Source organism: Tripterygium wilfordii, chromosome 8 (assembly GCF_013401445.1).
Source record: "Tripterygium wilfordii isolate XIE 37 chromosome 8, ASM1340144v1, whole genome shotgun sequence".
Taxonomy (NCBI): Eukaryota; Viridiplantae; Streptophyta; class Magnoliopsida; order Celastrales; family Celastraceae; genus Tripterygium; species Tripterygium wilfordii.
Window position 1 is genome coordinate 1,947,347 of NC_052239.1, and position 25,376 is coordinate 1,972,722.

General features: G+C 36.2%; 5 protein-coding genes across 7 annotated transcripts; 4 read left to right on the forward strand and 1 right to left on the reverse strand.

Moving 5' to 3' along the window:
• Nucleotides 1-398: 398 nt before the first annotated feature.
• LOC120003739 (putative pentatricopeptide repeat-containing protein At1g64310) lies at nt 399-3,543 on the forward strand. Of its 3 annotated transcripts, none has more exons than XM_038852803.1 (3): nt 399-3,011; nt 3,191-3,288; nt 3,397-3,543. In XM_038852803.1, exon 1 carries the CDS (start codon nt 464-466, stop codon nt 2,114-2,116), a length of 1,653 nt encoding a protein of 550 aa, XP_038708731.1. In that variant the 5' UTR covers nt 399-463; the 3' UTR covers nt 2,117-3,011; nt 3,191-3,288; nt 3,397-3,543. The 3 variants fall into 3 exon arrangements, with proteins under 3 accessions (XP_038708731.1, XP_038708732.1, XP_038708730.1); XM_038852804.1 differs by having other exon boundaries at nt 3,191-3,280; XM_038852802.1 differs by having other exon boundaries at nt 3,191-3,543.
• On the reverse strand, nt 2,315-3,418 carry LOC120004219 (putative disease resistance RPP13-like protein 2). The gene is made up of 2 exons (XM_038853487.1): nt 3,338-3,418; nt 2,315-3,274 (listed from the first exon to the last, which is right to left on the reverse strand). The coding sequence occupies exons 1-2, from the start codon at nt 3,416-3,418 to the stop codon at nt 2,315-2,317; spliced, it is 1,041 nt and encodes a 346-aa protein (XP_038709415.1).
• Nucleotides 3,544-8,052: 4,509 nt separating the features above from the next.
• LOC120004440 (protein LATERAL ORGAN BOUNDARIES-like) lies at nt 8,053-10,433 on the forward strand. Its single transcript, XM_038853791.1, has 2 exons — nt 8,053-8,350; nt 9,276-10,433. The coding sequence occupies exon 2, from the start codon at nt 9,288-9,290 to the stop codon at nt 9,837-9,839; it is 552 nt and encodes a 183-aa protein (XP_038709719.1). The 5' UTR covers nt 8,053-8,350; nt 9,276-9,287; the 3' UTR covers nt 9,840-10,433.
• A 5,548-nt stretch (nt 10,434-15,981) lies between these two features.
• LOC120004491 (oleosin 16.4 kDa-like) lies at nt 15,982-16,918 on the forward strand. The gene has a single exon (XM_038853848.1). It carries the CDS (start codon nt 16,084-16,086, stop codon nt 16,720-16,722), a length of 639 nt encoding a protein of 212 aa, XP_038709776.1. The 5' UTR covers nt 15,982-16,083; the 3' UTR covers nt 16,723-16,918.
• Nucleotides 16,919-22,083: 5,165 nt separating this feature from the next.
• LOC120003329 (short-chain dehydrogenase TIC 32 A, chloroplastic) lies at nt 22,084-25,374 on the forward strand. The gene is made up of 8 exons (XM_038852279.1): nt 22,084-22,355; nt 22,799-23,030; nt 23,121-23,200; nt 24,124-24,277; nt 24,483-24,561; nt 24,732-24,819; nt 24,921-24,967; nt 25,047-25,374. The coding sequence occupies exons 1-8, from the start codon at nt 22,223-22,225 to the stop codon at nt 25,227-25,229; spliced, it is 996 nt and encodes a 331-aa protein (XP_038708207.1). The 5' UTR covers nt 22,084-22,222; the 3' UTR covers nt 25,230-25,374.
• Nucleotides 25,375-25,376: the final 2 nt, after the last annotated feature.

Below are 25,376 nucleotides of genomic sequence, written 5' to 3' on the forward strand. Positions count from 1 at the left end.
AATTTTGCTTTGGTATGGTTACTACTGTGTGCCAATGGCCATATCGTAACGAGGGTAACTGAGAGTGGAACCCGAGTTTATTCTTGGGCCGACTTTTACATGACCAACTATCACACAAGAATTCTAAACGATTTAGGGCGAGGAAAATTGGAGAGGTTTCAGTCTCTATTAGACTTTTGTATTAAATTTTAGGTGATTAGAGTACAAAACTACCAACAAGGCTATAACAAGTACAGGGAAAAGGAAATAACAAAGATATGGGTCGTCGGATTCCAGATCGGCACTCTCCGAGTGTGTATTCTAATGGGCCAAACCATGTAAGGCCCAAGTGAAACTCAGCCCATAGCTATATAAACGACAGAATTTGGGTTGGTGAAAAGGGCCTCAACGATTGCGAATTGCGACTGCACATCTGACATCCGTGATCAAGATTACCGCTTTCAATTCGACTCCAGCATTTTTCATGATCAAGTTATTGCCAGAGATCTCACAGTCCTACCAGACGCCATCAAGAACCAAAATACTGCATGCGTTAATCACCAAGACCCACCTCTCCCGTGACCCATTTTATGCTACAAAACTCGTGCGATTCTATGCTATGAACGATGACATTGTCTCTGCTCGCAACCTGTTCGAGAAAACTCCTCAACGGACCGTCTTCCTTTGGAATGCCATTATTCGAGCCTACGCGCAGGCCCAAAAGTTTGATGATGCTATTTCACTGTTTATAAGGATGGCTAAAACTAATACAAAACCTGACAACTTCACGTATGCCTGCCTTATACGGGCATGCTATGAGAATTCTGACTTAGATGGGCTCAGAGTTTTACATGGTGGAGTTACAGTTTATGGGTTAGGATCAGATTTCATCTCTTGCAGTGCACTTGTCACTGCTTATTCAAAACTAGGCCTTGTTGATGAAGCTAGTAAAGTGTTCTATGGGACGTTTGAGTTGGATTTGGTTTTGTGGAATTCAATGATTTCTGGTCATGGCTGTTGTGGATTCTGGGACAAAGGGTTAGAACTGTTCAATAAAATGAGAAGTTTGGGTAAGCAGCCTGACGGTTTCACTTTGGTGGGATTGATATCAGGTTTAATATGTCCCAGCTTGCTGCCAATCGGCCAAGGAATTCACGGTTTTTGCTTGAAAAGTGGTATTGAATCTAACTCTCATGTAGGTAGTGCACTTGTGAGCTTATATTCCAGATTTAAGTGCATGAGTTCTGCACATAACGTTCTTAGTAGCTTATGTCAACCTGATTTAGTCACATGGTCTGCTCTTATTACTGGTTATTCTCAGTCTGGAGACTACTTGCAGGCTTTGCTTCTCTTTAGGAGTTTAAATATGGAAGGTAAGAAGGCAGATCACATATTGATTTCCAGTGTTTTGACTGCTGCTGCTCAGATAACAAATGTCAGGCCTGGTATTGAGATTCATGGTTCTGTTTTTCGACATGGACTTCAATCAAACATCATGGTTTCTTCTGCTCTCATTGACATGTACTCAAAGTGTGGTTTTTTGGGCTTGGGGATTCGTGTATTTGAGGCTATGCCAGAGAAGAATGTTGTTTCTTATAATTCAGTTATTTCAGGTCTTGGTTTGCACGGACTTGCCTCCCAGGCTTTCAAAATGTGGGAGGACCTAATAAGTAAAGGGCTAAAGCCCGATGAATCCACTTTCTCTGCTCTCCTTTGTGCTTGCTGCCATGCTGGCCTTGTTAACGACGGTTGGGAACTTTTTAAGAGGATGAAAGATGAGTTCTGCATCCAAGTTAGAAATGAACATTATGTTTTAATGGTTAAGCTTCTTGGTATGGCTGGAAAGTTGGAAGAGGCATATGATCTTGTCCTGTCTTTGCCCAAACCTGTGGACTCTGGCATCTGGGGAGCGCTTTTATCATGTTGTGATGTCCATGGGAATTCTGAGCTGGGAGAAATTGTAGCCCAGCATATTTTTGATAATGAGCCAAAAAAGGGAGCCTATAGGGTTATGCTTTCGAATATATATGCTGGTGAAGGGAGATGGAATGATGTGAAGCAGTTGAGAGATGATATAACAGATGGAGGACAAAGGAAAGTTCCTGGGGTCAGCTGGATTGATGGCTATGGCTATTGATCACTGAATGATTCTTGTGAAATACCCTTCACACCACATATTGACAGCAAAGTAGTCCTACGAGGTAAACCCATAAGTTTTATTAGATGGATTGGTGGCTATGGCTATTGCACCGATGCCAGGTTTTCAGATATTTGAGAAAAACCTAATATAGGTTTGTAAACTTCTCCATAAATCCAAACCATCTTGGGATCTTCTCTAGTGAAGTTTCCTAAGAAATGATGGAGGTGAGAATGACTCCAAGAGGACAATTCTCTGTGTGTTGAAAGAATGTTTTGCTTCAAAGGACAAACTCAGAAGACTCTGCATCTTCATAATGGAGGCAAATGGCTCATTGGCATTCTCTTCGGCCGCGTCCATCAATCCCAGCCTCCTGAGCCGAATCAAGTTGCCTAATTCTGTTGCAACAGTATCACCAGGGTGTGTTCCAGTGAGTGTCTGGAGGTTTTTCCATCCACTTAACCCTGCTGGTGGCTTTTTCCCTCCTCCATTGAATGTTATGAACATTTTGAGGCTTCTCAGTCCTGCAAGTTTCAGGACTTCAGTTGATAATTCTGCGAAGTTCCTACACCTTCTGATGTCCAAGGTTTGTAGATATTGTAAATTACCAACTTTTGGTGGAAGCTGGTCAATGTCAGTTCCTTTCAAGCCAAGATAGGTCATGTGGATCAGGTTTCCTATTTCATCTGGTAAGCTTTTTGGCCCGCTGTCTTCAAGATCTAGCATCCGCAAAAATTTTGCCCATTGAAAATCCAACGAATTACCATCTGGAGGTGCCGTGATTTCCAAACAAAAATACCGAGGTTGAAGCTCTTCTACATTGGAGGCTATCTTTACAATGTCTGTGTAGTTTGAAATGCGGCGAGCAGTTTTGGGGAGAATAGAATCTGCATTGGTAATTGTAAAAATGAGATTTTCACTGAGAAGGAACTTGTGATGCATAGAAGGCACCTTGAGTTTCATCTCTCTGTTTGCTTCTTCTTCCTTAAGCTGAAGCATTCCCTTGTTTACAAATTGGTTTATATATTCTTTAGCTACATCTTCCATAACTTCGCCTGCCTTTTCTTGCACCAGACCCTCAGCTACCAATAACCGGACCATTCTCCTTCTTGATATCCAGTGATTCTCAGGGAAGATGCAACAGTACAGCAAACAATACTTGAGGTAATATGGTAAGACTCATAAAACTTGATTTGAAAGGAAAAGAAGATGATGCTTCACCTTTCTCCATTCCTTGTGAACAAAAATGCTATTGTCTTCCTTGTCTCCTTGATATGCAGTTGGAAGTTTGAGGTCATTCATCCTTTATACATTTTGGAGACGGCCTTCAATATTCTGTAGTTGAGCTCTGAAGCCATCGGTAATATGGGTATATCGTCATTTTTTTATACTCGCATGAAGAATGCAAGAAGAAATTTATGGCTGATGTTAAATTTAGTGTGTGATTTTCTATGATTTGTTGTCAGTTCCACATTCTATACAAAATGGTAAATATAGTGGGTCAGATGGAATAATTTAGGATGTTAAATGTTATATATTAATATATATGAAAGGTTAATTTAGGAAGTTAAATGTATGTATTAAAAAAATTTGGGGTGTGTTAAGTAAGTGTATGTATGCATTGAGTTCAAGTTTGTGTGTAAATAGTAGTTTCTTAACATAAAAAAACTTGCACCCGTGTCACTAGTTGAAGTGGTAAGGAGGTTGTGTATCATTCTGATTATCAGGGTTCGAATCTCTCTATGCCATTTCAAAAAAAGAAAAAGAAAAAACATAAAAAACTTGGATGGTTGGATGATTGCTTCTTAAATGTGAGGGAGGGCCTTATACGTAATGTAATTGTTCTGGGTCTTCTATTACGAATGTTTGGGCCTGAGCCTGATACTTCTCTTGTATTGTGGCCCAATAAATTTGGGCCATTCAGAGTTCTGTTAATGGGCCAAAGCTCGCAACTATTTTGTGGAAGCCCAGTTGGACATATTAGTCCACTATCAGTTTTCTTAGAGGACGACTGAATTCAAATGCCGTTTCTCAACCTTTTGTGGCGGCAGTGATGGATAGGATAACGAATTTCGTTGATAAGATTTTTTTTTATAGATTTTATTTGGGGCCCATGTGTTAAAAAATCTAGTCCAACTCCCGTGAGGTTCATAGTCCAGCTGTGGCCCAGTCAGAATTGTAGCGGGTGCATTAATGAATCTACGTATGATCGATGCATAATACCATCAGTACTCGTCGAGACTTGTTTGAGGGACTCGCACCTGGATGATCCTAGCATGCCGATCATCCCACTGAAATATCCATGTCGCGTTCACATCCGTCTTACATCTCCACGACCTCTCCTGGTCAAATAATGTAACATGTCATTGGTATCTTTTAGGTTCAGAATATGTTGGGGGAATCCAAATCATCGCATAACACGGTCGGGACACTAAAACTCTATAATCTTGAAACAAATCAATTGCACGATAGAGTGCCACACTAAAGTCCCATTTGTACAAATGTTGAGGACAATCAATAAGCGTGGTATTGGTGGCGATTGCAGGTGGTGGTGGTGGTGGCGGCGGCGATGATGGGTGAGGGTTGCTCTCACGGAGGTGGTGGCGGGATATGTGTTTTTTGCAAATTTTATGTTAATGACGCTCGCAGTGATTGACGCTATCCGAAACATCGTCATTAGTAATACTTTGAATGACGTTGTTTCGAACAGTGTCTTTGTTAGCCAATTTGTAGTTATGCTACTCTAAGTAGCATCACTAAGCCAAAAAAAAAATAAACGAATGACGCTATTACTAGTAGCGTCATAGTGAAGAAAAGTACAAATGACGACACTGAGAGTAGTGTGAAATGTTATTTTCATAAATAATTAAAAAATGTGTTATGCTCCTAATAAATTAATAAAATAGAGTTATTCCTAAAAAAACTTCAAAAAAGAAATTAGTATATACAAACTAGAAAGTATAACAGGAATAAGTCTTATCATTAAAAAGGACAATAGCAGCTGAATTTAGACGGTGGAATCCATGATTAAACTTTTCTTGGTCTTAATACTAGATTTGGAAAAAGGTACCATATAATTGACACAATAGCATTATAATATTATACTAAGGAAGAAGGAGATTTTAATCATTGGCTTCACTACATCATAATCTCACACCGACCCATGTTAACCCCTCGGTTAATAAATATCATTTCATAAACTCATAATATATATATATATATAAATAAAATAGCATGACCCCTACTGTTTTAGTAGAGTTTCACATAAATATGTGAGTTTATGTTTTATATACCTATTAGGTTAAAGAATGTATAAAGTTGCTTTCTATCTCTCTCATCATTTTCTACAATTGAAACATAACACATGGGGGAAGTTCTGTAGAAAGAAAGGAGAGGAGAGGTGTGTATATATATATACACACACTAGCTGTAGGACCATATCCATATGAAAGAATGGTTGGGGAAGTGAAAGGGATCACTATCATCGATCAACCAAGTTGGTACTTGGGACTCCAACATCGATCTATTCCTATCTAGACCCCCCATCTTCTGCACCTCCATTATATATGTACATTATAAAATTATTGTGTACCACACTAGCTAGTTGCCATGTCCCTTTATCAATAATTTTTTTGTTGTGTGTGATTAAAATTGAATTGGTGGAAATACTTCATTAAACAAATTATGTTAAACTCATTTATCTGTTTATTTTTCATTTTAAGTCACCTCAAAAATCTAGTATTGTAGAGGAATAAAATCTCGTTGGTAAAAGTCAACCAGGAAACCTATAATAGTCAGACACATGTCACATGAGATGTGGGTCAACAGATCGAACAATTATGAGGATTTTGTGATTACAGCTTGAGTTCAGCCAGGCGAGCCAATCCTCTTGATTTTATGGCATGAAACTAGCTATTGACGATAAATGACCAATTGATCCGTGAAATCAAATTCAATCTCCAAGATCTTCAAAAGTACACTATATAAACCAGAAGAAGAACAAAAAAAAGCAGGGGATGATATTTGGTTATTGAAATATATAGGAGACTGACTTGAGCGTCAGAGCGTCATCGACTATCGCCACGGTGGTTGTTGAATTTGCTGACCAATCCTTGTTTTAGGTTTCCCAGGAATACAAGTGTTATCGAACATTCTCAAGCCCATTTACATAATGGCTCAGGAAGGTAGGACTTATTCGGCACAAGTATGAACTAAATTAATTAGAGTTCCTTGCCAAACCAGCAAGAATCTAATTGATTAATTAATAGAGTAATGATGCCAATACAACCAATTTTAATTTTTTTTATATATATTTATTCACAATTAATTACAAAGTGCAAGGCTAAGTCAGCAAAGCAATAATATGCATTTCTCCTTTTGGGAAGGCAAATTTTCACTCATCATATCATAAGAAAGAAATCACAAGATTTCTCTCACTTTTCTTTTTCCCAAGTGTGTGTGTCTATAATTCATGGTTGAATTCATCTTCTGCGTGTACCATACATTCACATTGCATTACCAATAGCTATACAGCTACTTATCAACCATGAAATATATATATCAAAACCTAGAACACTACCCTATACATAATATGATCAACAATATGTACATATAGGTACCTATAGTTAGGGTGGCCTTCAGCTTTGAATTTGAGCCAAAATGGATAGCCGCTCTGGTGTTCCCTGCATGTCGCAATCATGCTGTCATCTCATGCCTCCATGACCATGTAAATAAATAAATAAATAATATATATATATGTTACAATGCTATCTAGGGCTCGAGAGGACCCAGTTATAAACCAAGACCATACGTTTCTGGGCCATACAAGTTCGCCTAGAACCAGGCCCAGCCCATTCAAAGCCCAGCAGAGCCTACTGAAAATTCCGGATTTACATTTTAGGGCTGAATAGCTTCTTTTTTTTTTTTTCTCTTTCATATGGACAAGTGGGAAATAAGGGAAGGGAAATACACGCATGAGATGCACATCGTTTTAAGGTGACGTGAGAGGAGGTTAAAGGACAGGACACACCATTAATTCCAAAACAGATTGGTTTGGGGTAACATGGAGCCCCAGCTTGCAAAGACAAATTTGTGTATGTATATATATAGCATGCAGTTTTCTTATTGCTTAATTAGTGATGGACAGGAAGAAGGCCAATTTTAGCACAGTGGAACAATAATGAAGAGTACTGATAGCAACTATTAACCAGAGATTGCAAAGTTTAACTAATTATGTTGCTTGGAGTACGCAGTAATTAATTTGACTATGTAAAGATTGATGAAGGAGATCTAGATAGAGCCATGATGATTGTTTGGGAAATTAATTTTCTTCACGTTACTATATAATATTGTTTACATTCGATATACATACAAGAAACTTATAAACATGGGATTTAAAACTGGTGTAAATAAAAATGTTTGTAAGTTTGTAACCCTAATAGTTCTAATTTGATATACAGAAAGACTGACTTCCATGGTAGTACGTAGATTTTCCAAAACAAAATAATTGTAAATCAAACACATAGATATAGTTAATTAGCCTCTTATTAATAATGATAATTGGAATCTATTTACAACAAAAGAGACCCAATTGCGCTTAATGTTCTCATTTTTTTCCAAATACCATTGAGAAATATGTTCAATTCTCATTGGAATCGAACCTTAAATATACATATGTCTAACTCAGTCGATTGTCAACAAAATTACTTCTTATAGATATTAATGTTCTCATTTTGGTATAATCTAGAAAATATTTTTTACCCAAATGACTGCAGATTTCATTGCATGAGAAGGAAGGAGAGGTGTTTAGGAGACATCCCCACATCCCCATGAAATAATTATTGGAAGAAAGTCATGGTCATGATTCTTTTCTTTTTTTTCTTTATCTGATATAGTGTACCTTCCATTTATTACACCTTTGTCTTTTGCCTCCCATTCCCCTTCTCCATATCACCACTAAAATGCTCTTTGCCTTCTACCCTTTCCTACTATTCCTCCTGAATTTGCAAAGTTTTGTTTCTCTCTCTATCCTATTAGGGTTTCCTCTTTCAGGGCTCACTCCTTCCTAACAAATCTGTGAAGAGAAAGCTACTTTTTTTTTTTTTTCTCTTTTCTTGAAAGGAACAAAGAGAATTGCTAGTTCTTGAACCTTGAAAGAGCTTCTTCAAGGAAAAGGTACTACTTTTCTTTTAATAAAGTACATCTGATCAAAGAGACCAAGATCATCAAGAACAGGTAATAACATATGTGGCTTCTCCCTTTCCTTGTTATATGCTAAAAATTATTTCTGTGTTGTTTTTGGATAAGTCATTAAGTTGAGAGAAATATACACACTTTTTTTTTTTTGGGTTCAAAGCCTCTGATTTAGGGCTTGTTCATATACAGCTAGAAAGTATCAACTTACAGTAAATTGCACTATACCAGATCCTGTGTACCTCTCATGCTAATTGAACTAATAATTAGAGTCTGAACGTGTGTGTGCATACTCATGGAGAGACAGAGTTGATGCTTACTGAAATGAAAGACAAAATCAGAACCCATATTCAAGGGAGATCTGAAGATCCCGGTAGCAAAATATTCAGGGAATTATTATACTGTTGAAGTGAAAATGAAAATAAGGGAGCTAAAAAGAAGACAATTAAAGATTTATGATAGAAGGAATTGGCAATAAATTCAACTGGTATATAACTATATTTTCAGGTTATTTTTTCCTTATATTTTATATTTTTTCTTAAAAATTGTGTGTGTATTTGTTTGCTGAGAGAGAGAGATAGCATGTTTGGTAACCTTAATTAGCTATAGAAATTGTTCACGAATCCAACTAGAGGATAGACTCCCAAGAAAGAAACAAGGGTAAATTTAAAGAAAAAAGAAAAGGAGAAATTGGGGCAAGGTCAGCAATTTCGACATGAAATTGATCGGAATTAGACAACAATGATCCAATTGTTAAAATTTGAGACATTCAATAACCTAATTTGAGATTTTTTTCTTCACCTAACTGCAAATGTCTCTATCTTTTCAGTGACATATTCAAACTTAACCCAAAAAAAAAATCTAGAAGTGGTGAGAAAATTGAAGGAAAGAACCTTATTTTAGCTCAAAAGAAATATATGCTTTGGTGAAGTCTTGATCATCTGATAATAATTCTTGAAGTGTGTAGATATTCAAAAAAATGGCATCATCATCATCAAGCAGCTACAACTCACCATGTGCAGCCTGCAAGTTCTTGAGGAGGAAATGTATGCCAGGTTGCATATTTGCACCATACTTCCCACCAGAGGAGCCTCAAAAATTTGCAAACGTCCACAAAATCTTCGGAGCCAGCAATGTCACCAAACTCCTCAACGAGCTCCTCCCTCACCAGAAAGAGGATGCAGTCAACTCCCTTGCCTTTGAAGCCGAGGCTCGAATCCGCGACCCTGTCTATGGTTGTGTTGGTGCCATTTCTTTCCTTCAAAGACAAGTCCAACGCCTCCAGAAGGAACTTGATGCCGCCAACGCGGATCTCGTCCGCTATGCTTGCAATTCATTGCCACCACCGCAACAAATAACAACAAATAATTCAATGGTGAGGAGAAGGGTTAGTAATCCTGAAGCAAGTTTTTATACTAACAACCCTCCTCCTCCTGCTGCTGGTGGTTTGGCTCTTCCTTATAATTATAGTTTTCCTTGGAATGATGGCAATGCTTCAGGGGAAGGAGGAGGTCATGAAGGGAATATTTGATGAAACCCAACATTCGGGTTTCTATTGGTATATGAGGTATGATGTGAATCATTAATGGAGTCTAGCTATACATATATTGTTGTATATATAGCTAGCCTTCACATGGAGAACTCTTGAGCTACAAAACCTAATTTAATTATTTGTTGGGTATAAATAAACGTCATGCTAGAACACTTAAGCATGTCAATTATATTAATGTTTTAGCATGGGATTGGGAGTTTATTAATCAATAAGGTTGTGTGTATTTTGTTGGGTCATTAGTGCAACTCTAGGCATGTGCATGTGAAGTTGCTCTCTCATGTTATATGATATTGTGTCTTTCATTGTTTATGCTCAAGAATATTTGCAAAAAATTTGTTAAATTTTAAAGATGATTCTCTATAGCCCAAGTCTAGGGCTTAATTAGTCCTATATTTTATACTACACATATATATTCTTACCTTTGTTTCTGCAGCTAGCTTTGTTCTTACTTGGAGGACCACTATAGCTAGCTAGCTAGGTTTTCTTTGTCAGCAATTTTAGTTTTATTAATTGGAGTTTTATTGACTGCCATAGGTTTATGAAGGACTCATCACTTATGTATATAGTAGATGAGCATGAATATGAATATGCCTCTTGACTTGTGAGAATTGAAAGTTTTTGTCACTTTTGCCTGCTTTAGTTTTGTCAAAACTCATCTCAACCTCCCATTTCTCTGTGTCTGTGCACACAAATATTCAAAACAGTGAGTGAATAAAGTAGCAATAGTACTGATCATTGGATATATATATATATATATATATATATATATATATATATATATATACACACACACATGTGTGTGTGTGTGTGTGTAAGAGGGGTTTGTTTCAGCTTTTGCTTCCTCTCAGTCGTCCACTGTTGTCAACACCATTATTTTTCTACACAAAACAGTAATGCCTTGAGACTCACACAATACCATACATATATACTACTCTCCTCTCTCATCCACATTTTAAAATATATATCTTATAAACATTGATGGGGAATGCATGCATGTAGGATTAAGATATTGTGAAATGATTTCTTTCGAATTATTATTCTGATCAAGAATATATAATGAAAAACTTTAGGGTTAGGGTTTCTCTATTTCTTATACAGAAAAATAAAATAAAAAAGGGGACGCCAAGCATTAATTTGTCTTGGTAGGCCTTTACTTGTGTATCATGAAAGTCCCAAACTTATTCTTTGGTTTTCATAAATAAAATATTTTTAGGAGAGTTTTCTCCTTCAGTAATGATCGGTATCATAATAGTTGATATCACAATCATCTCAGTTATTGAGTCATACACGTGAATTCACTTGAAAATTGTGCATGTGTCCAACTCACTCGTTGTTGTGATAACCATGATACGCGAATACTGTACGTCTAACTCATCCGTTGTGATAACTGTGATAGCTGAGTGGTGGGATTTTTATGATGTTGGTTTCTCCTTATCTTGTTTAAGTGTCCAGTTCATTAGATTCTCTTTCTATGACTCTGAAACAGACACTATGACTGTATGGATGATTCATGAATTAATGTATCATGTATTCTTTGTCTGACGTCTCTCGTACCCACAAGTTTGTATTCATGTGTCGTTTAAACTATTAATTACAAATGTAGGCAGTACAAAAAGCACTGTTTCACCTCCTTAGCTTTTTGTCAGTCTCTCTAGACACACATGTGCAAACTTATACACACTGTAACACTCAAAAGACATGAAACAACTACTGTTGAAGATTGTCCTTTTTGCTTGTGGATTTGTGTCTGGCAGTTGAACAGAAGGTAGAGAGAGAGTGTCACGTCTGATGTCAGAGTCGGTGAGAATGGGGTTTCTGGTGTTGGGTTTAATTTGGCCTGACTGCTCTCTCAACCTTCTGTTTATTAAATACTAAAGAAAGAGTCAGTGAATAGTTGACATGGTTTCAGAATCCATCAGATCATATCAAACCACCCCATCAATCTTCTCTCTATGTCCGGAAAAACGTGAGAAGAAGTTACTCTTAAGAGAGCGGAAAAGACAAAAGTTACATAACACGAACGAGTGTCAATGGCGATCCAGAATTCAAATTCATTGGGGTACAATTAAATAGCGGGGTCACGAATAACACCTCCGAAATTATTTTTAGGGTATTTATATGATATTTTATCCTTTATCTAAGTAATATGGGACATTCGTATCAATACCCCCGCTTTATTGAGTCGACGTCCACTTTGATTGCACTCAATAGGGTTTTTCATTGAGCTGGGGTCTTTATCCGTACCACCAAATCCACTGATAGTCCTTTCCATGATGACCCAATCTAGTCCAATACCTGGAAGAAGTCGACGCCCACGTTGGCTGTTCTCAGTGAGGGTCGTTGGGGCTTATCCGTACCACCAGATATCCAAACACCCACATGTGCAAAGACTGAACACCTCTGATATCATTGTTAAGAACCAGGTTAGGTGCGCGTCCATACACACACCCAACAAACTCATACATTCTTTAAACAACCACACAAACTCAACCACTACCCACATATGGGTTGGTTGAAACCAACAAACCCAATAAGTCACTATCTAAAAAACTTGAACATAATCACTAGTAATAAATTCACGGAATAAAATATTATATTTTTACTTATCACAATTGTATTCCACAAATTTTCATATTATGAAAATACTCAATTACAACATCATTAGTAGTTCACCATAAAAACAATTAAACAAATACCTTTTAATTATGAAAAACTATAACTTTGGGAAGGTAAGAAGATGTGCTGTACAGATACTGCCAGAAGCGAATCAATTATGGAAGGGAAAAAGGCGAATATACAAGAAGCCTCAGTGCTATGTGCTACGTCAGTCCCGAGAAGGCGAGAACTAGAGCACAAGGGCACAGCTAGATGCATATCAATTAGAGCAGACTAATTAAAGAGTCAATTCTATGACCCAAGAAAAGATCAAGCGGCCCATAAGCTTATATAAAACATACAATTTTAGATGGAAAGTGGGTTTTCACCATGAAATAGATCCCACAAATAAATTTTGGGGATTTGTGTGTTTGCTATATATCATGATAGGTAGTTTGACACTGACATCAGAGACAAAGATCTCAACTAATGTTACTATTTTTTTTCCGCATTCAGACTACTTGGAGTACTCTGTCGTCCCAAACCCGTATATAAAACATGAGGGTTGTGGTAAATCGATAGTCATTATAAAATTTTGTCAAACTTACGAACATTACTCAAAATAAAAAAAACATACATTTTCTCATAAACTTATGTAACCGACTAAATTTTTTTAAAATTAAAGGCCCGAATCATAATGATGATGATGATTCAGAAAACTATGGCATGTAAATTTCAATTATGTAGAATTAACTTTAAAAGGGGTAAATCTTTCTAAAAGTCACTGCCAACAAAATATGATTTTTCTACAAACTGTTTACATTCCACAGCAATAATTAATAGTCACGACAACAGAATAAACACTAATCCGAAGTGTACCATCCTTTGTGTGAACAGTCTTAATTTTACTTCATGCCTTTGTTTTTCTTGTCTGGATTTCATGCCTTACCACACTGCAAGCTAGCTACACCAAAACACACAATCTCAATACAACCACATCAGCAAAACACATTTTTCAATACAATCACTAGGGGTGGAAGTTCGGTTTAACGGTTCGGTTTGGAACCGGAAACCACGAAACCGAATATTTTCGGTTTGTTGTTTTTATAAACCGGACCAAACCGTTTAATATGTACAAACCGTTTTAAACCGAACCGAAAATTTCGGTTTGGTTTTCGGTTTTACCGGTTTAAACCGGATAATTATTTGTATATATGAATTTCTTATCTCTGAACCTGTAAACCTACATTATGTATTTGTTTCAATTGCAAATTGCATTCTGTGGAAACTAGAAATCAACATGTTCAAATGCAAATTGGTAAATCACAATTCTCAAACATACATTCTTGAAGTTCCACTAATCCTTCACTCATTGAGTCCTTGGCAATTAAAAACATTAATTTGTATATATTATTTTATTTATATAAAACTATAAAAATATTATTAAACATAAATTACTATTCGGTTTTCGGTTTGAAACCGAATTATAATTGTTGAGACCGGACCGTAAACCGAAAACCAAATAACCTGCATTTTCTAACCCGAAACCGGACCGTAAACCGAAAAACCGGACCAAATGATTTTTTTCGGTTTGGTTTACGGTTTGAATTACGGTTTGGTTTAGTTTTTTACACCCCTAACAATCACATCAACAAAAGACAACATCTTTGTTGGCTCAACAACAATTTACCATTGCAAGTGCCCTAACCTTATCAAATTTGCAGTGATTAGTCAAGAAATTAAGAAGAAAAACACACAGAATTTTCAGCCTAATCTGCTAATTAAACCAATAAATTATACATTTGATTAATTTGCTTCTGCTATGTCCAACCTTCAAAAAAGATAACTTTTTTAAATAAAGAGAAAAAAAGAAGAAGGTATTAAACAGAAAGGCAAGCACTTTAAATTAATCAGATAATATGTTTCGGCTAATAATACCTAATAATGTAACCCATCTTTGTACACATATCCATTTGCTAGTTTTGGTGCAACAAAACCATCATGACACGCAAATCTAATCAACATAGTTTTTAAGTTTTTTGGAGACTAATTAAATCAAAATTCAACAGATATATGCATGAATCTCACAACATGTAGCACTGGGGTCAAGTGGGTGGGGTCATAAATCTCTGCAATGTCAAGTTTGTGAAGTTAAGTCTCTTGTCTTACATCGTCAAGGGAAAGATGTGAAATACAAAATATAATAGGTCAAACTTTTTAAGTAGTAATAAATGATTTTACTAGGCTCAAACTAGTATAGATTGATGTTGAGTCTAGGAAGACAAAGTTGTTGGGTTAGTATGGGATTGCTCAAAGCGGACAAACTACTACTAGTGTTGAGAGGTGGACTGTTACAGATGGTATTAGAGTTGAGTCCCCAGAGTTTAATGTGTGGGCACCCACGAACGTATGTTGGTGTGTGGGCCGCACGAGGACGTGGGCTCAAATTGTATAGGAGAAGAATATACGAAGTGCATGATATTTATAATAGGCCAAACTCCTAACTAGTACTAAGTGCTTTGGGCTTAAACTAGTATGAAACTATGGATTGATGTTTTGTCTAGGAAGATAAAGTCGTGCGGGTCAATATGGTCTAGTTCAAAAGAGGACAAATTGTTCCTAACGCTAAGCGACGGGTACATATCTACAACAAGCTAGAATCTGACTAGGAGAATTCAGCATTAGATAGCTATATATAAGACCCCATAACACCATACTCTATATCTAACGCTGCCACCAACCAATCTAGCTTTAAATCAAGTCGCATGCATTAGTTCGGAAAGTATATGTGCAGCTAATTAATTCAAAGATATGATTCTTTAACAATATTTCATTGTTTGTGCCTCTGATCAATGTGTGTGTGTGTGTGTATATATATATATATATCTTATATATGTTGATCAATAAAGTGTTTTCTTTGGTTAGATCAGTACCCAATGATGATAATCATGATGGTTCCCATCAGTGTTATCATTGATCAAGGTATAAAAGATAATTGATGATCAAAGAACTGCCCTTTTTGTTTATAAAAATATTCTGTCTTTATGAAGGAGACTCTTATGAGGATGCAAGTATATATGCATGCGCAGAATATATGTATATATGAGAATCTATTGTTGATCTCATGATCAGAGTATATATATAATTGTAGTTAGTGTTGGCTCCACCATCCTTTGAAGATTAAGGTGGGGAAGGAATACTCATAATTGTATTCTAATTTATATATATATATACTCACAAAGTTTGTTCCTTTCGAATATGGGCAGTCTTTGACTTGATGAAAGGAAAGGACCCTCATCAGCAATAGATTTGATTTTGTTTGATCTCTTTGGTTGATGCACAAAGCATCTTCTTTCCATGTACATTTGTATCTGGATTTAGAGATTCAGCATTAATACAAAAATCACTGGAGAAAGCCCAATGCAGTTAATGATCATGCTACAGCCTACATGAATGGGTTCATTTTATTGGGCTTGATGGACTGATGGGTTGTTCCATAAGATAAGAAGACAGGCCCAATGTCAAGTTTTCACTTTGGCCCATCTTGGTTTCTAGGCTAAGCTTGGACTATTTTCTGACGAATGTGCAATTAACCGACAAAGCCTAGAGATCGACGTGGGGGCAGAACATGCGAAAAAAGACACGAATCTCATGCAAACCACTGGGGCCTTTTATCAAACATCTGGCGTTCAATTCCACGCGTCCACTCTTCCATCTCCTTAAATTCAAACACCTTTCTCTCACTTTCACCTCCCCATTTCGATCTCTCTGTTCTTCCACTCAAATCTCCACCATGGCAGACCAGCAGCTGAAACAACAAGACCCCACTCAAGGCATCAAAAGTCTACTCCCTGAGCAGGGTATTTCCAAAACCCACATTCTTGCAGCCGTCACTCTCATCCCCGTCGGTGGCTTCCTTCTCTTTCTCGGAGGCTTGGCGCTTCTCGTGACTTTCATTGGCCTTGCTTTAGCGACTCCGGTTTTCGTGATATTTAGCCCCATTTTGGTGCCGGCAGGTATGGTAACTGGGTTGGCATTAATTGGATTTTTGACGGCAGGAGCGCTTGGGATCACGGCGATGTCTTCTCTGTCGTGGCTGGGGAACTTTATCAGAAGATTACGCAAGCCGGCAGATAAGATGGACCAGGCGAAGCGGCGTGTGCAAGATACGGCTGGTCAAATGGGGTCAAGGGCTAAGGAAACGGGGCAGAGTATTCAGGGCAAGGTCCAAGAAGTTGCAAAGACCCTTGAAGGTCAAAAGACATGATCTCATTCTCAGCTGAGGGTCGGAATCTAAACCGCAGACCCATCTTATTTATCTGTTTGTAACATCTTAATTCAGGGGTTTTGTGAGTATTTATGTATTATTATACGAGGTGACCATGAGCGTGGTGCAACAATGTAATAAAGAGAGTAGTACTAGAGAAGCACTGGATACTGGTTTGACACCTTTGTGTGTGTGTGTGTGTTTGTCAATATATGTTTTTTTTTTTTTATAAATATTATCCACATATCTATTAATTAGATAAATGAATACAAAATTAAGTTCATGGTTCATACAACTACACCGACTTGTACGTGAACTGGACTGCACTGTGGCTCTTCAAAACTGAATAGGCTTCAACGAAATGAGACCTCCAAAAAATAAAAGAAAAGAAAAAGAGTAGCCCAATAAAGACTGGTTCTATTCTATGGGCTCCATCAAGTTTTGGATCAAATTTGCAGCTCAAGCCCAAAAACCAGCTAGGCCCATCAAATCTCTAATACAGACAATTCTAGATATACGGCCCCTACCATTACCAAATAATAAAAATCCCAGTAATAACCATGTTTCTCAATGTGCAGCATGCATTGATTGAGTGTGGTTTTCAATGGATTTCTTGTTTGAGTGTGGTTTTCAATGGATTTCTTGTTATAATGTCATCATACCCAATGAATACATGTCACACACTGTTGAGATAGTTATTACTGAAATCCCTATCATTATTGATTAATAGGTTTAGGAACCATCTACAAGCAGTTTTAGATTCACTCTTTCCCAAAGAAGGGTTAAAGACATCATTGTTAAACAACGTTTGGTAATTCTTACTAGAAGTGGGGAGGATGGATATATTGAGATCCCTCTCCAAAGTTAACTAAAGAAACTAGCTTGAAACAATTGTATATGTTTATTGGCCGTATAATTTTTTTTTCGTATTTCATTCATTTTCACATTGATTTATAGACAAATATGTTGTTAGATATAAGATAACAATCAACCCTTAACTCTGTTTGATTTGTTACCTTATGGGGTTTGATAATATGATATAATATTAAGTTAATTTGTTATATATTTCTCTGTAAACAGAGAATTCATTGTAAGTTGTAAACTAAGTACGTACAATGCATAACTAACCTATTGAGTCACCGCATTCCCAACAAGCTTGTGTAGACGAAGCACTTGGTTGGCCAATTCAGGCTCCATTCCAAGAACCAGCATATGTGGCCGGGATCCGAGAAATAACTCAAAGGCTGCCTGCCATCCCCGAATCACAATTGTTGTCTCGTCTCCCGTTTCCATCCAGTATTTCTAGTACATGGGCCCCCATTATGTCCACGGCCCAAGATTTTTAATGGGCCATGATCTACTTCTCCTCCACAGCCCAAGGTTTTCTTGTGGATAATCTGATTTGTGTATCGTGGCAAACTCATTATATTGTCTTTGAATAATTTGGTTTTGATCTCATTCTCATAGATATGTATAGGCAATAATATAAAATTATATAAAAAAAATAAGATGATGACTTAGCTTAGTGGCTAAGGGGCTTTATGATATTTATTTGATTAAAATTCAAGTCTTACAAATATCAAGTTTTAGAAGATTAATATTTCATAACCAAGGGATTCCAAAGGTTTTCAAGGTTAGACTGTGAGTCGAGCATGGACAACGAGTTAATAGTATAACCATTGGCGCACCTGAGTTTTCGAGAGTCTTGAGCAAATTCTAAAAGAGGGGCCCTCTAAAAAAAAATATATTGTATATTACTAAAATATGACTCTTCTAGCATTTTGAGATGCAAATCACTACTACATTGATGTAATCAACCTTTTCCGTCAAATCACTCTCAAATAGGCAATATAATTAACACATTTAACCTTTCGCGTGACATGGTGGATCGAAAATATGATTATAAGTTAAAATGAATTGGTAGTTTTTGGGCCATTTTTTTTTCTTCTAAATGTGGTTTAAATTAGTTCAGGGTTAATATAATACTAACATTTTTCAGGAAAAAAAAAGAGGCGGCTCTGGGGGACCTGGGCGGCGGCTCATGTCGTCTCACCTCAGGGGTACCCGTAAGTATAACCAATCTTACCACCATGAAAACTGCGGTTGACCCAGTCTAACATACCGGCCGGGCCATTTTAATAACATTGATTTTATATAAATAATTCAAATATCACTATTTAAAAAATTGGAAAAATAACTCGTTTGGCAAATTTATCAAGGGTATTTAGTTGGTATACCCATCTCTCTAATCGAATCTAAATCCTACAAGAAATTATGTTTGCTTGCACTTGATTTATAAGATTGCCTAGCTAATACATTATACATTTTTGTTTTAGGTTAGATATGGTTGATAAGATGAAGACAAACAACCTTTTCACAAAATCTTCCCACGCAAGGGAAGACGGATCCATTAATGAATATATCTTACTTAATTAATTAATTTTAGAGGTATAATAATCAAAGCTAACCACTAGCTAGGCTAACTTAAGTGCGGTGATATGGGGCCCCACCATGCGTGCCCGTGATTGACTCCTGCACAATTGGCCCTTATTGGTTCTACGTGTCATCTTGCTATTCGTTCATGCATGGCTCGTGCGGCGACCTTTTCATATGGTGGTAATGATGTGAAAGGGAAATTTGTAGGGGTTTTTGTCGGCAAATTGAGTGTTTAGCTTTCTTAAGTGCATTGATTCAGGTTGAGAAAACTTTGTCCTACCTTATTAGAATTTGATTCTTAATTAATTAATTTACTTTGGATTATTTTTTGGTGGCGGAGAGAACGATACCATATAAGTTTATTTTTGGACATTTGATATGAGTCTAAACTCAAGTAGTTAGGCCGGCATGCATAGAAGTAGGGGTGTCCATGGTCGGTTTTGGTCTATTTTTTAACATAAATTTAACTTACCAATTGATCGGTTTGACTGTCAATTCGGTTTGACACGATTTTTTTGAACAGTCCTACATAAAAGTTTTCCACTTTACGACATGATAAATTGGGGCAAAACCTAACGCGTGGTTATATGGATATTACTCTCAGTGAAAATCGAACTCAGAACTTTTCAAAATACACACGGTTTGAGTCCAGTCTTCAAAGAGATTCATCACTAACTTATCACCCAACTAACTTACTTTGGAGTTGGTCACATGTTGGCCAAGGAAAAACTCATATTGTTTGGTACTTGGGTTGATAGCTAATTAGCTGTCTTTGCTTAAGCTCTTCTCCTTCACATTTTGTGGCAATGCTTTGGTGGAGTTGTTGGAGATATTAATAAAGTTGATTTGGACTAATTATATTGTTCTTTTATTTGTCTACTAAGGAAGTAAGATCACACAATACGTTAGTGGGCATTGAAAGTTGTAACGTTCTCTCTGTCATTCAAATCTTCACTGCTAAATCCCCTTATTTATTCATTTTATTTCTCTAGCAACAATATTCATACTGAAAACAAACATTGAGGTTTATGGTTCAAAACTAATGATTTTTAAAAAAAATCATATATGTGTGGTATTTAGCATGACGAATCCAACAACATATTTTTTATTTAAAACAAAAATTAAATTCATCGCGATCGAAAATAGAATGTTTTGAATTTATATTTGACGGTCTAGAGTTATCATACCTATTTTATGTTGAATCTAATTTTTGTTTCAAACAAAAAAATATCATTATATTTGTTATTCTAAAAATAAATAAATAAAATTGGTGCGTTGGTTGGTTCTAGTATATTTCAACACTGAACCACCCTCGGATCGACTTGTACCCACTATGCCATCAGATAGAGTCCATTCCACCAAAGTTTCATCTCCCTGTTCTACGACTGAAACCAGGGTGTAAAATCTTATTTTTTTTAGTAATCATGGAACCACCCATCTCAATATGTCCTTCATACAGTCGAATATGTGTAAACTCATCACGTTGACGATAGCTAAGACTAGGCCAAAACCCATGCACGTAGGGCGCGGGAGTATATGTGGAGTTTGTATAGATCTCCAATACCAAACGACCTTCTAATGAAAAATAAGAAGAAAAAAATTGTTTCAAAGACACTGATCACTGGTGCTGTTTTGGCAGAATAAGGCTCTTTTATGTTGGCAACAAGTATGTAAGGAATGGCAAGTGTCAAACATCCACTCAATCAAAATCCTTGCTTTCTCTTTGGCACCACTTTATGAGGGCATGCGATGAGGTAGAGGAATTAGTATTGAAGCCAAAGACAATGACAAGTTCACATGTGAAAAAAAGTGGAAAACTACAAAGATGAGTGAGTGTAACCATGTTGGGAACAACATGGGGTCTCCATTGTTGAAGAGTCAACTTCATTGCTCTCTTTTAGCCCCTCAAAACCCCCAACATTTGTCATCATTTCTTACTTTGTGTCATTTGACAACAAATAGGGACAAACCCACTTTGTCTCCAAATTCTTTCTTTCCTTTCACTTTTTTCTTTTTCTCCTCCTACATTGATTCAATATTTAGTATGGATAATTGGGTTTTTCTAGATGCACACGTGTGTGCTATGTTTTGTTTGGAGGATTGAATTTGAATGAACATATATATATACTTTGGTTTAAAGCAAAGTTAATTGTGTTACCCTACAAACAAACAAAGGGTGCATTTAAATCAATAATTACCACATTTGAGATTGATTATGGGTTGATTAATTTGGTCCTCTAGAAGGAACAAGCAAAGCTTATTACAGAAACTAAATTGATTAATGATGGTGCTCTCACTTGTCATTCAAGATCAAGTAACCCTAAATCATGCACAATGTTATTAACTTCTTAAATACTCTTAATTAATCAGTGCTTTACTCTTTAATCCATCATTTAAGCTCATATGATTAATCAGCGTGGGTGTAGTTTCGCTCGTTTTTTTAAAATTTTCAGCCAAAATATATTGAAGATATTGTCCGCTCTGAGTCACGAGTCCGAACAAATTTGTTCTTCATGAGCAGTCGTCAATAATTCTTAGTCCTAGAAAATATGTCTTCAATGTGAGAGAGACACTAAACTTTGCTTATAAATCATTCAAATGAGTTATACTAGATCGATGTGAGATTTTTAATCTCGTCTCCATCTTTGACTAGTCATGTGTTGTACATATATGTTTTAAGTAGTTTAACTACTTATTGTCTAACCTTATCGTCATGTAAGAAAAGACATAAAACAATTGTGGTTATTTTTTTTCCTACACAAGAAAGAGCATGAAAAATCTGCTACTTTCATGGACCAGATTAAAGTAGTGTGGTCTCTACGAATCATTTCACACAGCGCATGTCATTGGGTATATAAAGACAATATGAACAGCATACTTAAAATGGTCCATCCTATACCACCAAAACCCTTTTTTTTTATTACACACATACGTGCTCTCTCTCTCTCTCTAGACTCTGGATATACATATATATGTGTGTGTGTGTGCATGTATGTATGTATAGGTTGGGTGGATTTTAAGGGTTTTGGTGGTCTCTTGTAGTGTGCGTGTGTGTGTATACGGCATGATGAAGGAGACACTGAGATACTTGGCAGGAATTGCAGGGGCTAGTGGTTATGGGTCCAAGTCCACTGCAGAACAAGTCACTCAAGATTGTTGTGGTTTACTCCCTCCAAACCTTACTGCAATTATCACTGGTTAGTCTCACCATATCTATTTTCAATCCTATATATATATATATACACATACAAAGTCCATGTGCATATCAACATGTGACTTCGTTGAAACGTTGCCATGCGCATCTGATTCCAGAGAGTTTTGGAGACTAATATATACGTCCAAGGCTCATATATATACATATATATATTGTTATTATTATTTCAGTTCATGTTTATTTTCTAAGTAATTCTTGGCAAAATTTTCAAATTTATTCCATGAATTTTTCATTTTTCAGGATCAAGTGATCATTCATACGTCGTTTTCAATCTGCAAAAAATTCCCATCTCCCTGTACTTTCAAAAAAAATCATGAAAACCAAAATAATTCTTTATTTTTGGTTTATATCATTATTTTTTTTTTTGTTGAAGGAAGTAATAATGATGAATGTTCAGAATAAACCCTAAATATGAAACATTTATAGGAGCAACGTCAGGCATTGGAGCTGAAACAGCGAGAGCATTAGCAAGAATAGGAGTAAGAATCGTGATTCCAGCAAGAGACATGAAAAGAGCAGCTCAGGTGAAGCAGATGATACAGGAGGAGAATCCAAAGGCAGAGATAATTGTAATGGAGATTGATATCAGCTCACTTGCTTCTGTCAAAAGATTTTGCTCACAATTTCTTGCTCTGCAAATCCCCCTCAACATTCTCATGCAAGCTTCTGCATTCCTTCCTTCTATTATTTTAAACTTTTAATCAACTTCATACTTAGTATATATTTTCTTTTCTTTTTTCTTGGGCAGAAATAATGCAGGAATATTCTCTCATAATCTGGAATTCTCTGAGGACAAAATTGAGATGACATTTGCCACAAATTATTTAGGTAATCAGATCTTCTTCAATAAGATTAAAAAAATTAATATTTCTTTTTCTTCACCCAGTCAAATCTAAATAAATAATTTGTGCTTAGAATATTAGGTGCATTATTCTGGTGGTGTGTCCTATCAAGCATTTTTCTACACAAGTGGTATCACGTGAAACATGCAAATGATGACTAATGACCAATCTTTCTAGCCCAAAGAACATGAACTAATAATTTATTTACCTTAAACTAGTATATTCTTATAAACAAATGTTGTTTGCAACTTTGCAATAAGTTTGTTTGGTCAACTTGAAAATATCTTTTTGTCTTATTTGAGTTTTGGTAAATAGAATCAAGTGAAGATATAGAAAATGATGATGTTTTGCTTAAAAGGAAAGGAAATGATTAGCCATTAAATCCTGGAGTGTATTTGCATTGAAGGATTTTGGGGAAGATAAAAAAAAAAAAGGAAAATGAACTTTCTTTCAAATTTTCTTGTTTGGAATTTTCCTGTTTAGATAGTTTAGAAAAAAAAATTGATTGAAATGATTTGAATAGAATTGAGAAAATATTCCATTAAATTTTTGTCAAAATATTCCTTCCAAAAAATGAGGTCATTTGGTTAGAAGAGATACTAATTAAGTTATTTAAGTTAAAAACTTATTTTATTCATGTATATAATACTTAAACATAAATGATAAAGATAAACTAGTAAATTAAATCATTTTATTTTTTTTTTATCTATCCAAACATAGAGAAATGAAAATATATTCTCGCTTCCATTCTCTCTCCTTCTCTTCATTCTCTAGTTCTCTTTCCCTTTCCCTTCTCTTCCCTCTAAATCTCTCAATCCAAACACATTCTTAATATGTGAGCTTGGGTTCAAAATTTAAACTTCACCTATAATCAAATCTTAATAGTTGATTCGATTGTCTGTGTTGCAGGACATTATCTGCTAACAGATCTACTACTAGAGAAAATGATAGAAACAGCAGCCCAAACAGGCATTCAGGGGAGAATAATAAATTTGTCTTCAGTGGTTCACTACTGGGTTAAGCCAGATGCTTTCTCCTTCAATCAAATGCGTAACCCAAACAAGTAATTATCACTCTTGCTAGAATTTTTTTTCCCTTGCTAACAGACCCACTATGCCCATACTCGGGCACAAGTGGGCACACGCAAACTTGCCCAACATATTAGTTATTGGAAATAGTTTCGCCAGCTTATAATCAAACTCTCATCAAGATGTTGCACAATTTAAACATGAAAACAATAATTTTTTGTTTTAATTTTGATGTTGCAGCTACAATGGCACACTAGCATACGCCCAATCAAAGTTAGCTAACATACTGCATGCCAAGGAAATGGCCAGACAACTGAAGGTAGGTGAAGCTAGTTCTTCAATTTCTTCATTTCTTTTTCGCGGCTAATTAAAATTTAAAACAGTTTTCTCAAGCTAGGAAAGCAGTATACATGAATGTAGAGCAAAAAAAGGTTTTTAGTAAATGATAAGTAACGATTCCTAACAAAAATGCTACTTGGAATATGTCAGGCTAGGAATGCAAGAGTTGCAATCAATGCAGTACATCCAGGCATTGTAAAGACTGGTATTATCAGAGCTCACAAGGGTCTTATTACAGGCATGAGTAAATCCATACAAGTCCTTCTTTACTCTTCAGGGCTTAGTTGAATTTGCTTAAATATAGTCTGACTATTTCGAAAATACTATGACTATCTGCAGATTCTGTGTATTTTATAGCTTCCAAGTTGCTAAAAACTGTATCACAGGTATGTTTTAGCCCAGCCTTGGCAGTATAATTGCCTACTAAATTTCATTAGTGTGTGATTTAGTTAATTAACTTTGCAGGGTGCATCAACCACATGCTATGTTGCTCTAAGCCCACAATCAGAGGCGGTGAGTGGCAAATACTTTGCAGACTGTAATCAAAGCAATTGCTCAGCTCTAGCCAATGATGAATCAGAGGCACAGAAACTATGGAGCCAGACTCGTCAACTTATCCAAAGACGCCTCAATCAATCCCCAGCTTAAACTAATCTACAAACCTATAGGAGCCATGAACATAATCCATTTACAAGAGGATTGAAAACAAATAACGGAAATACATAGTACATAAAGGGCAATATAATTGTGTAACTATTTCGAGTTAATAAAGGGAAATGTTTAGATATCCTTACC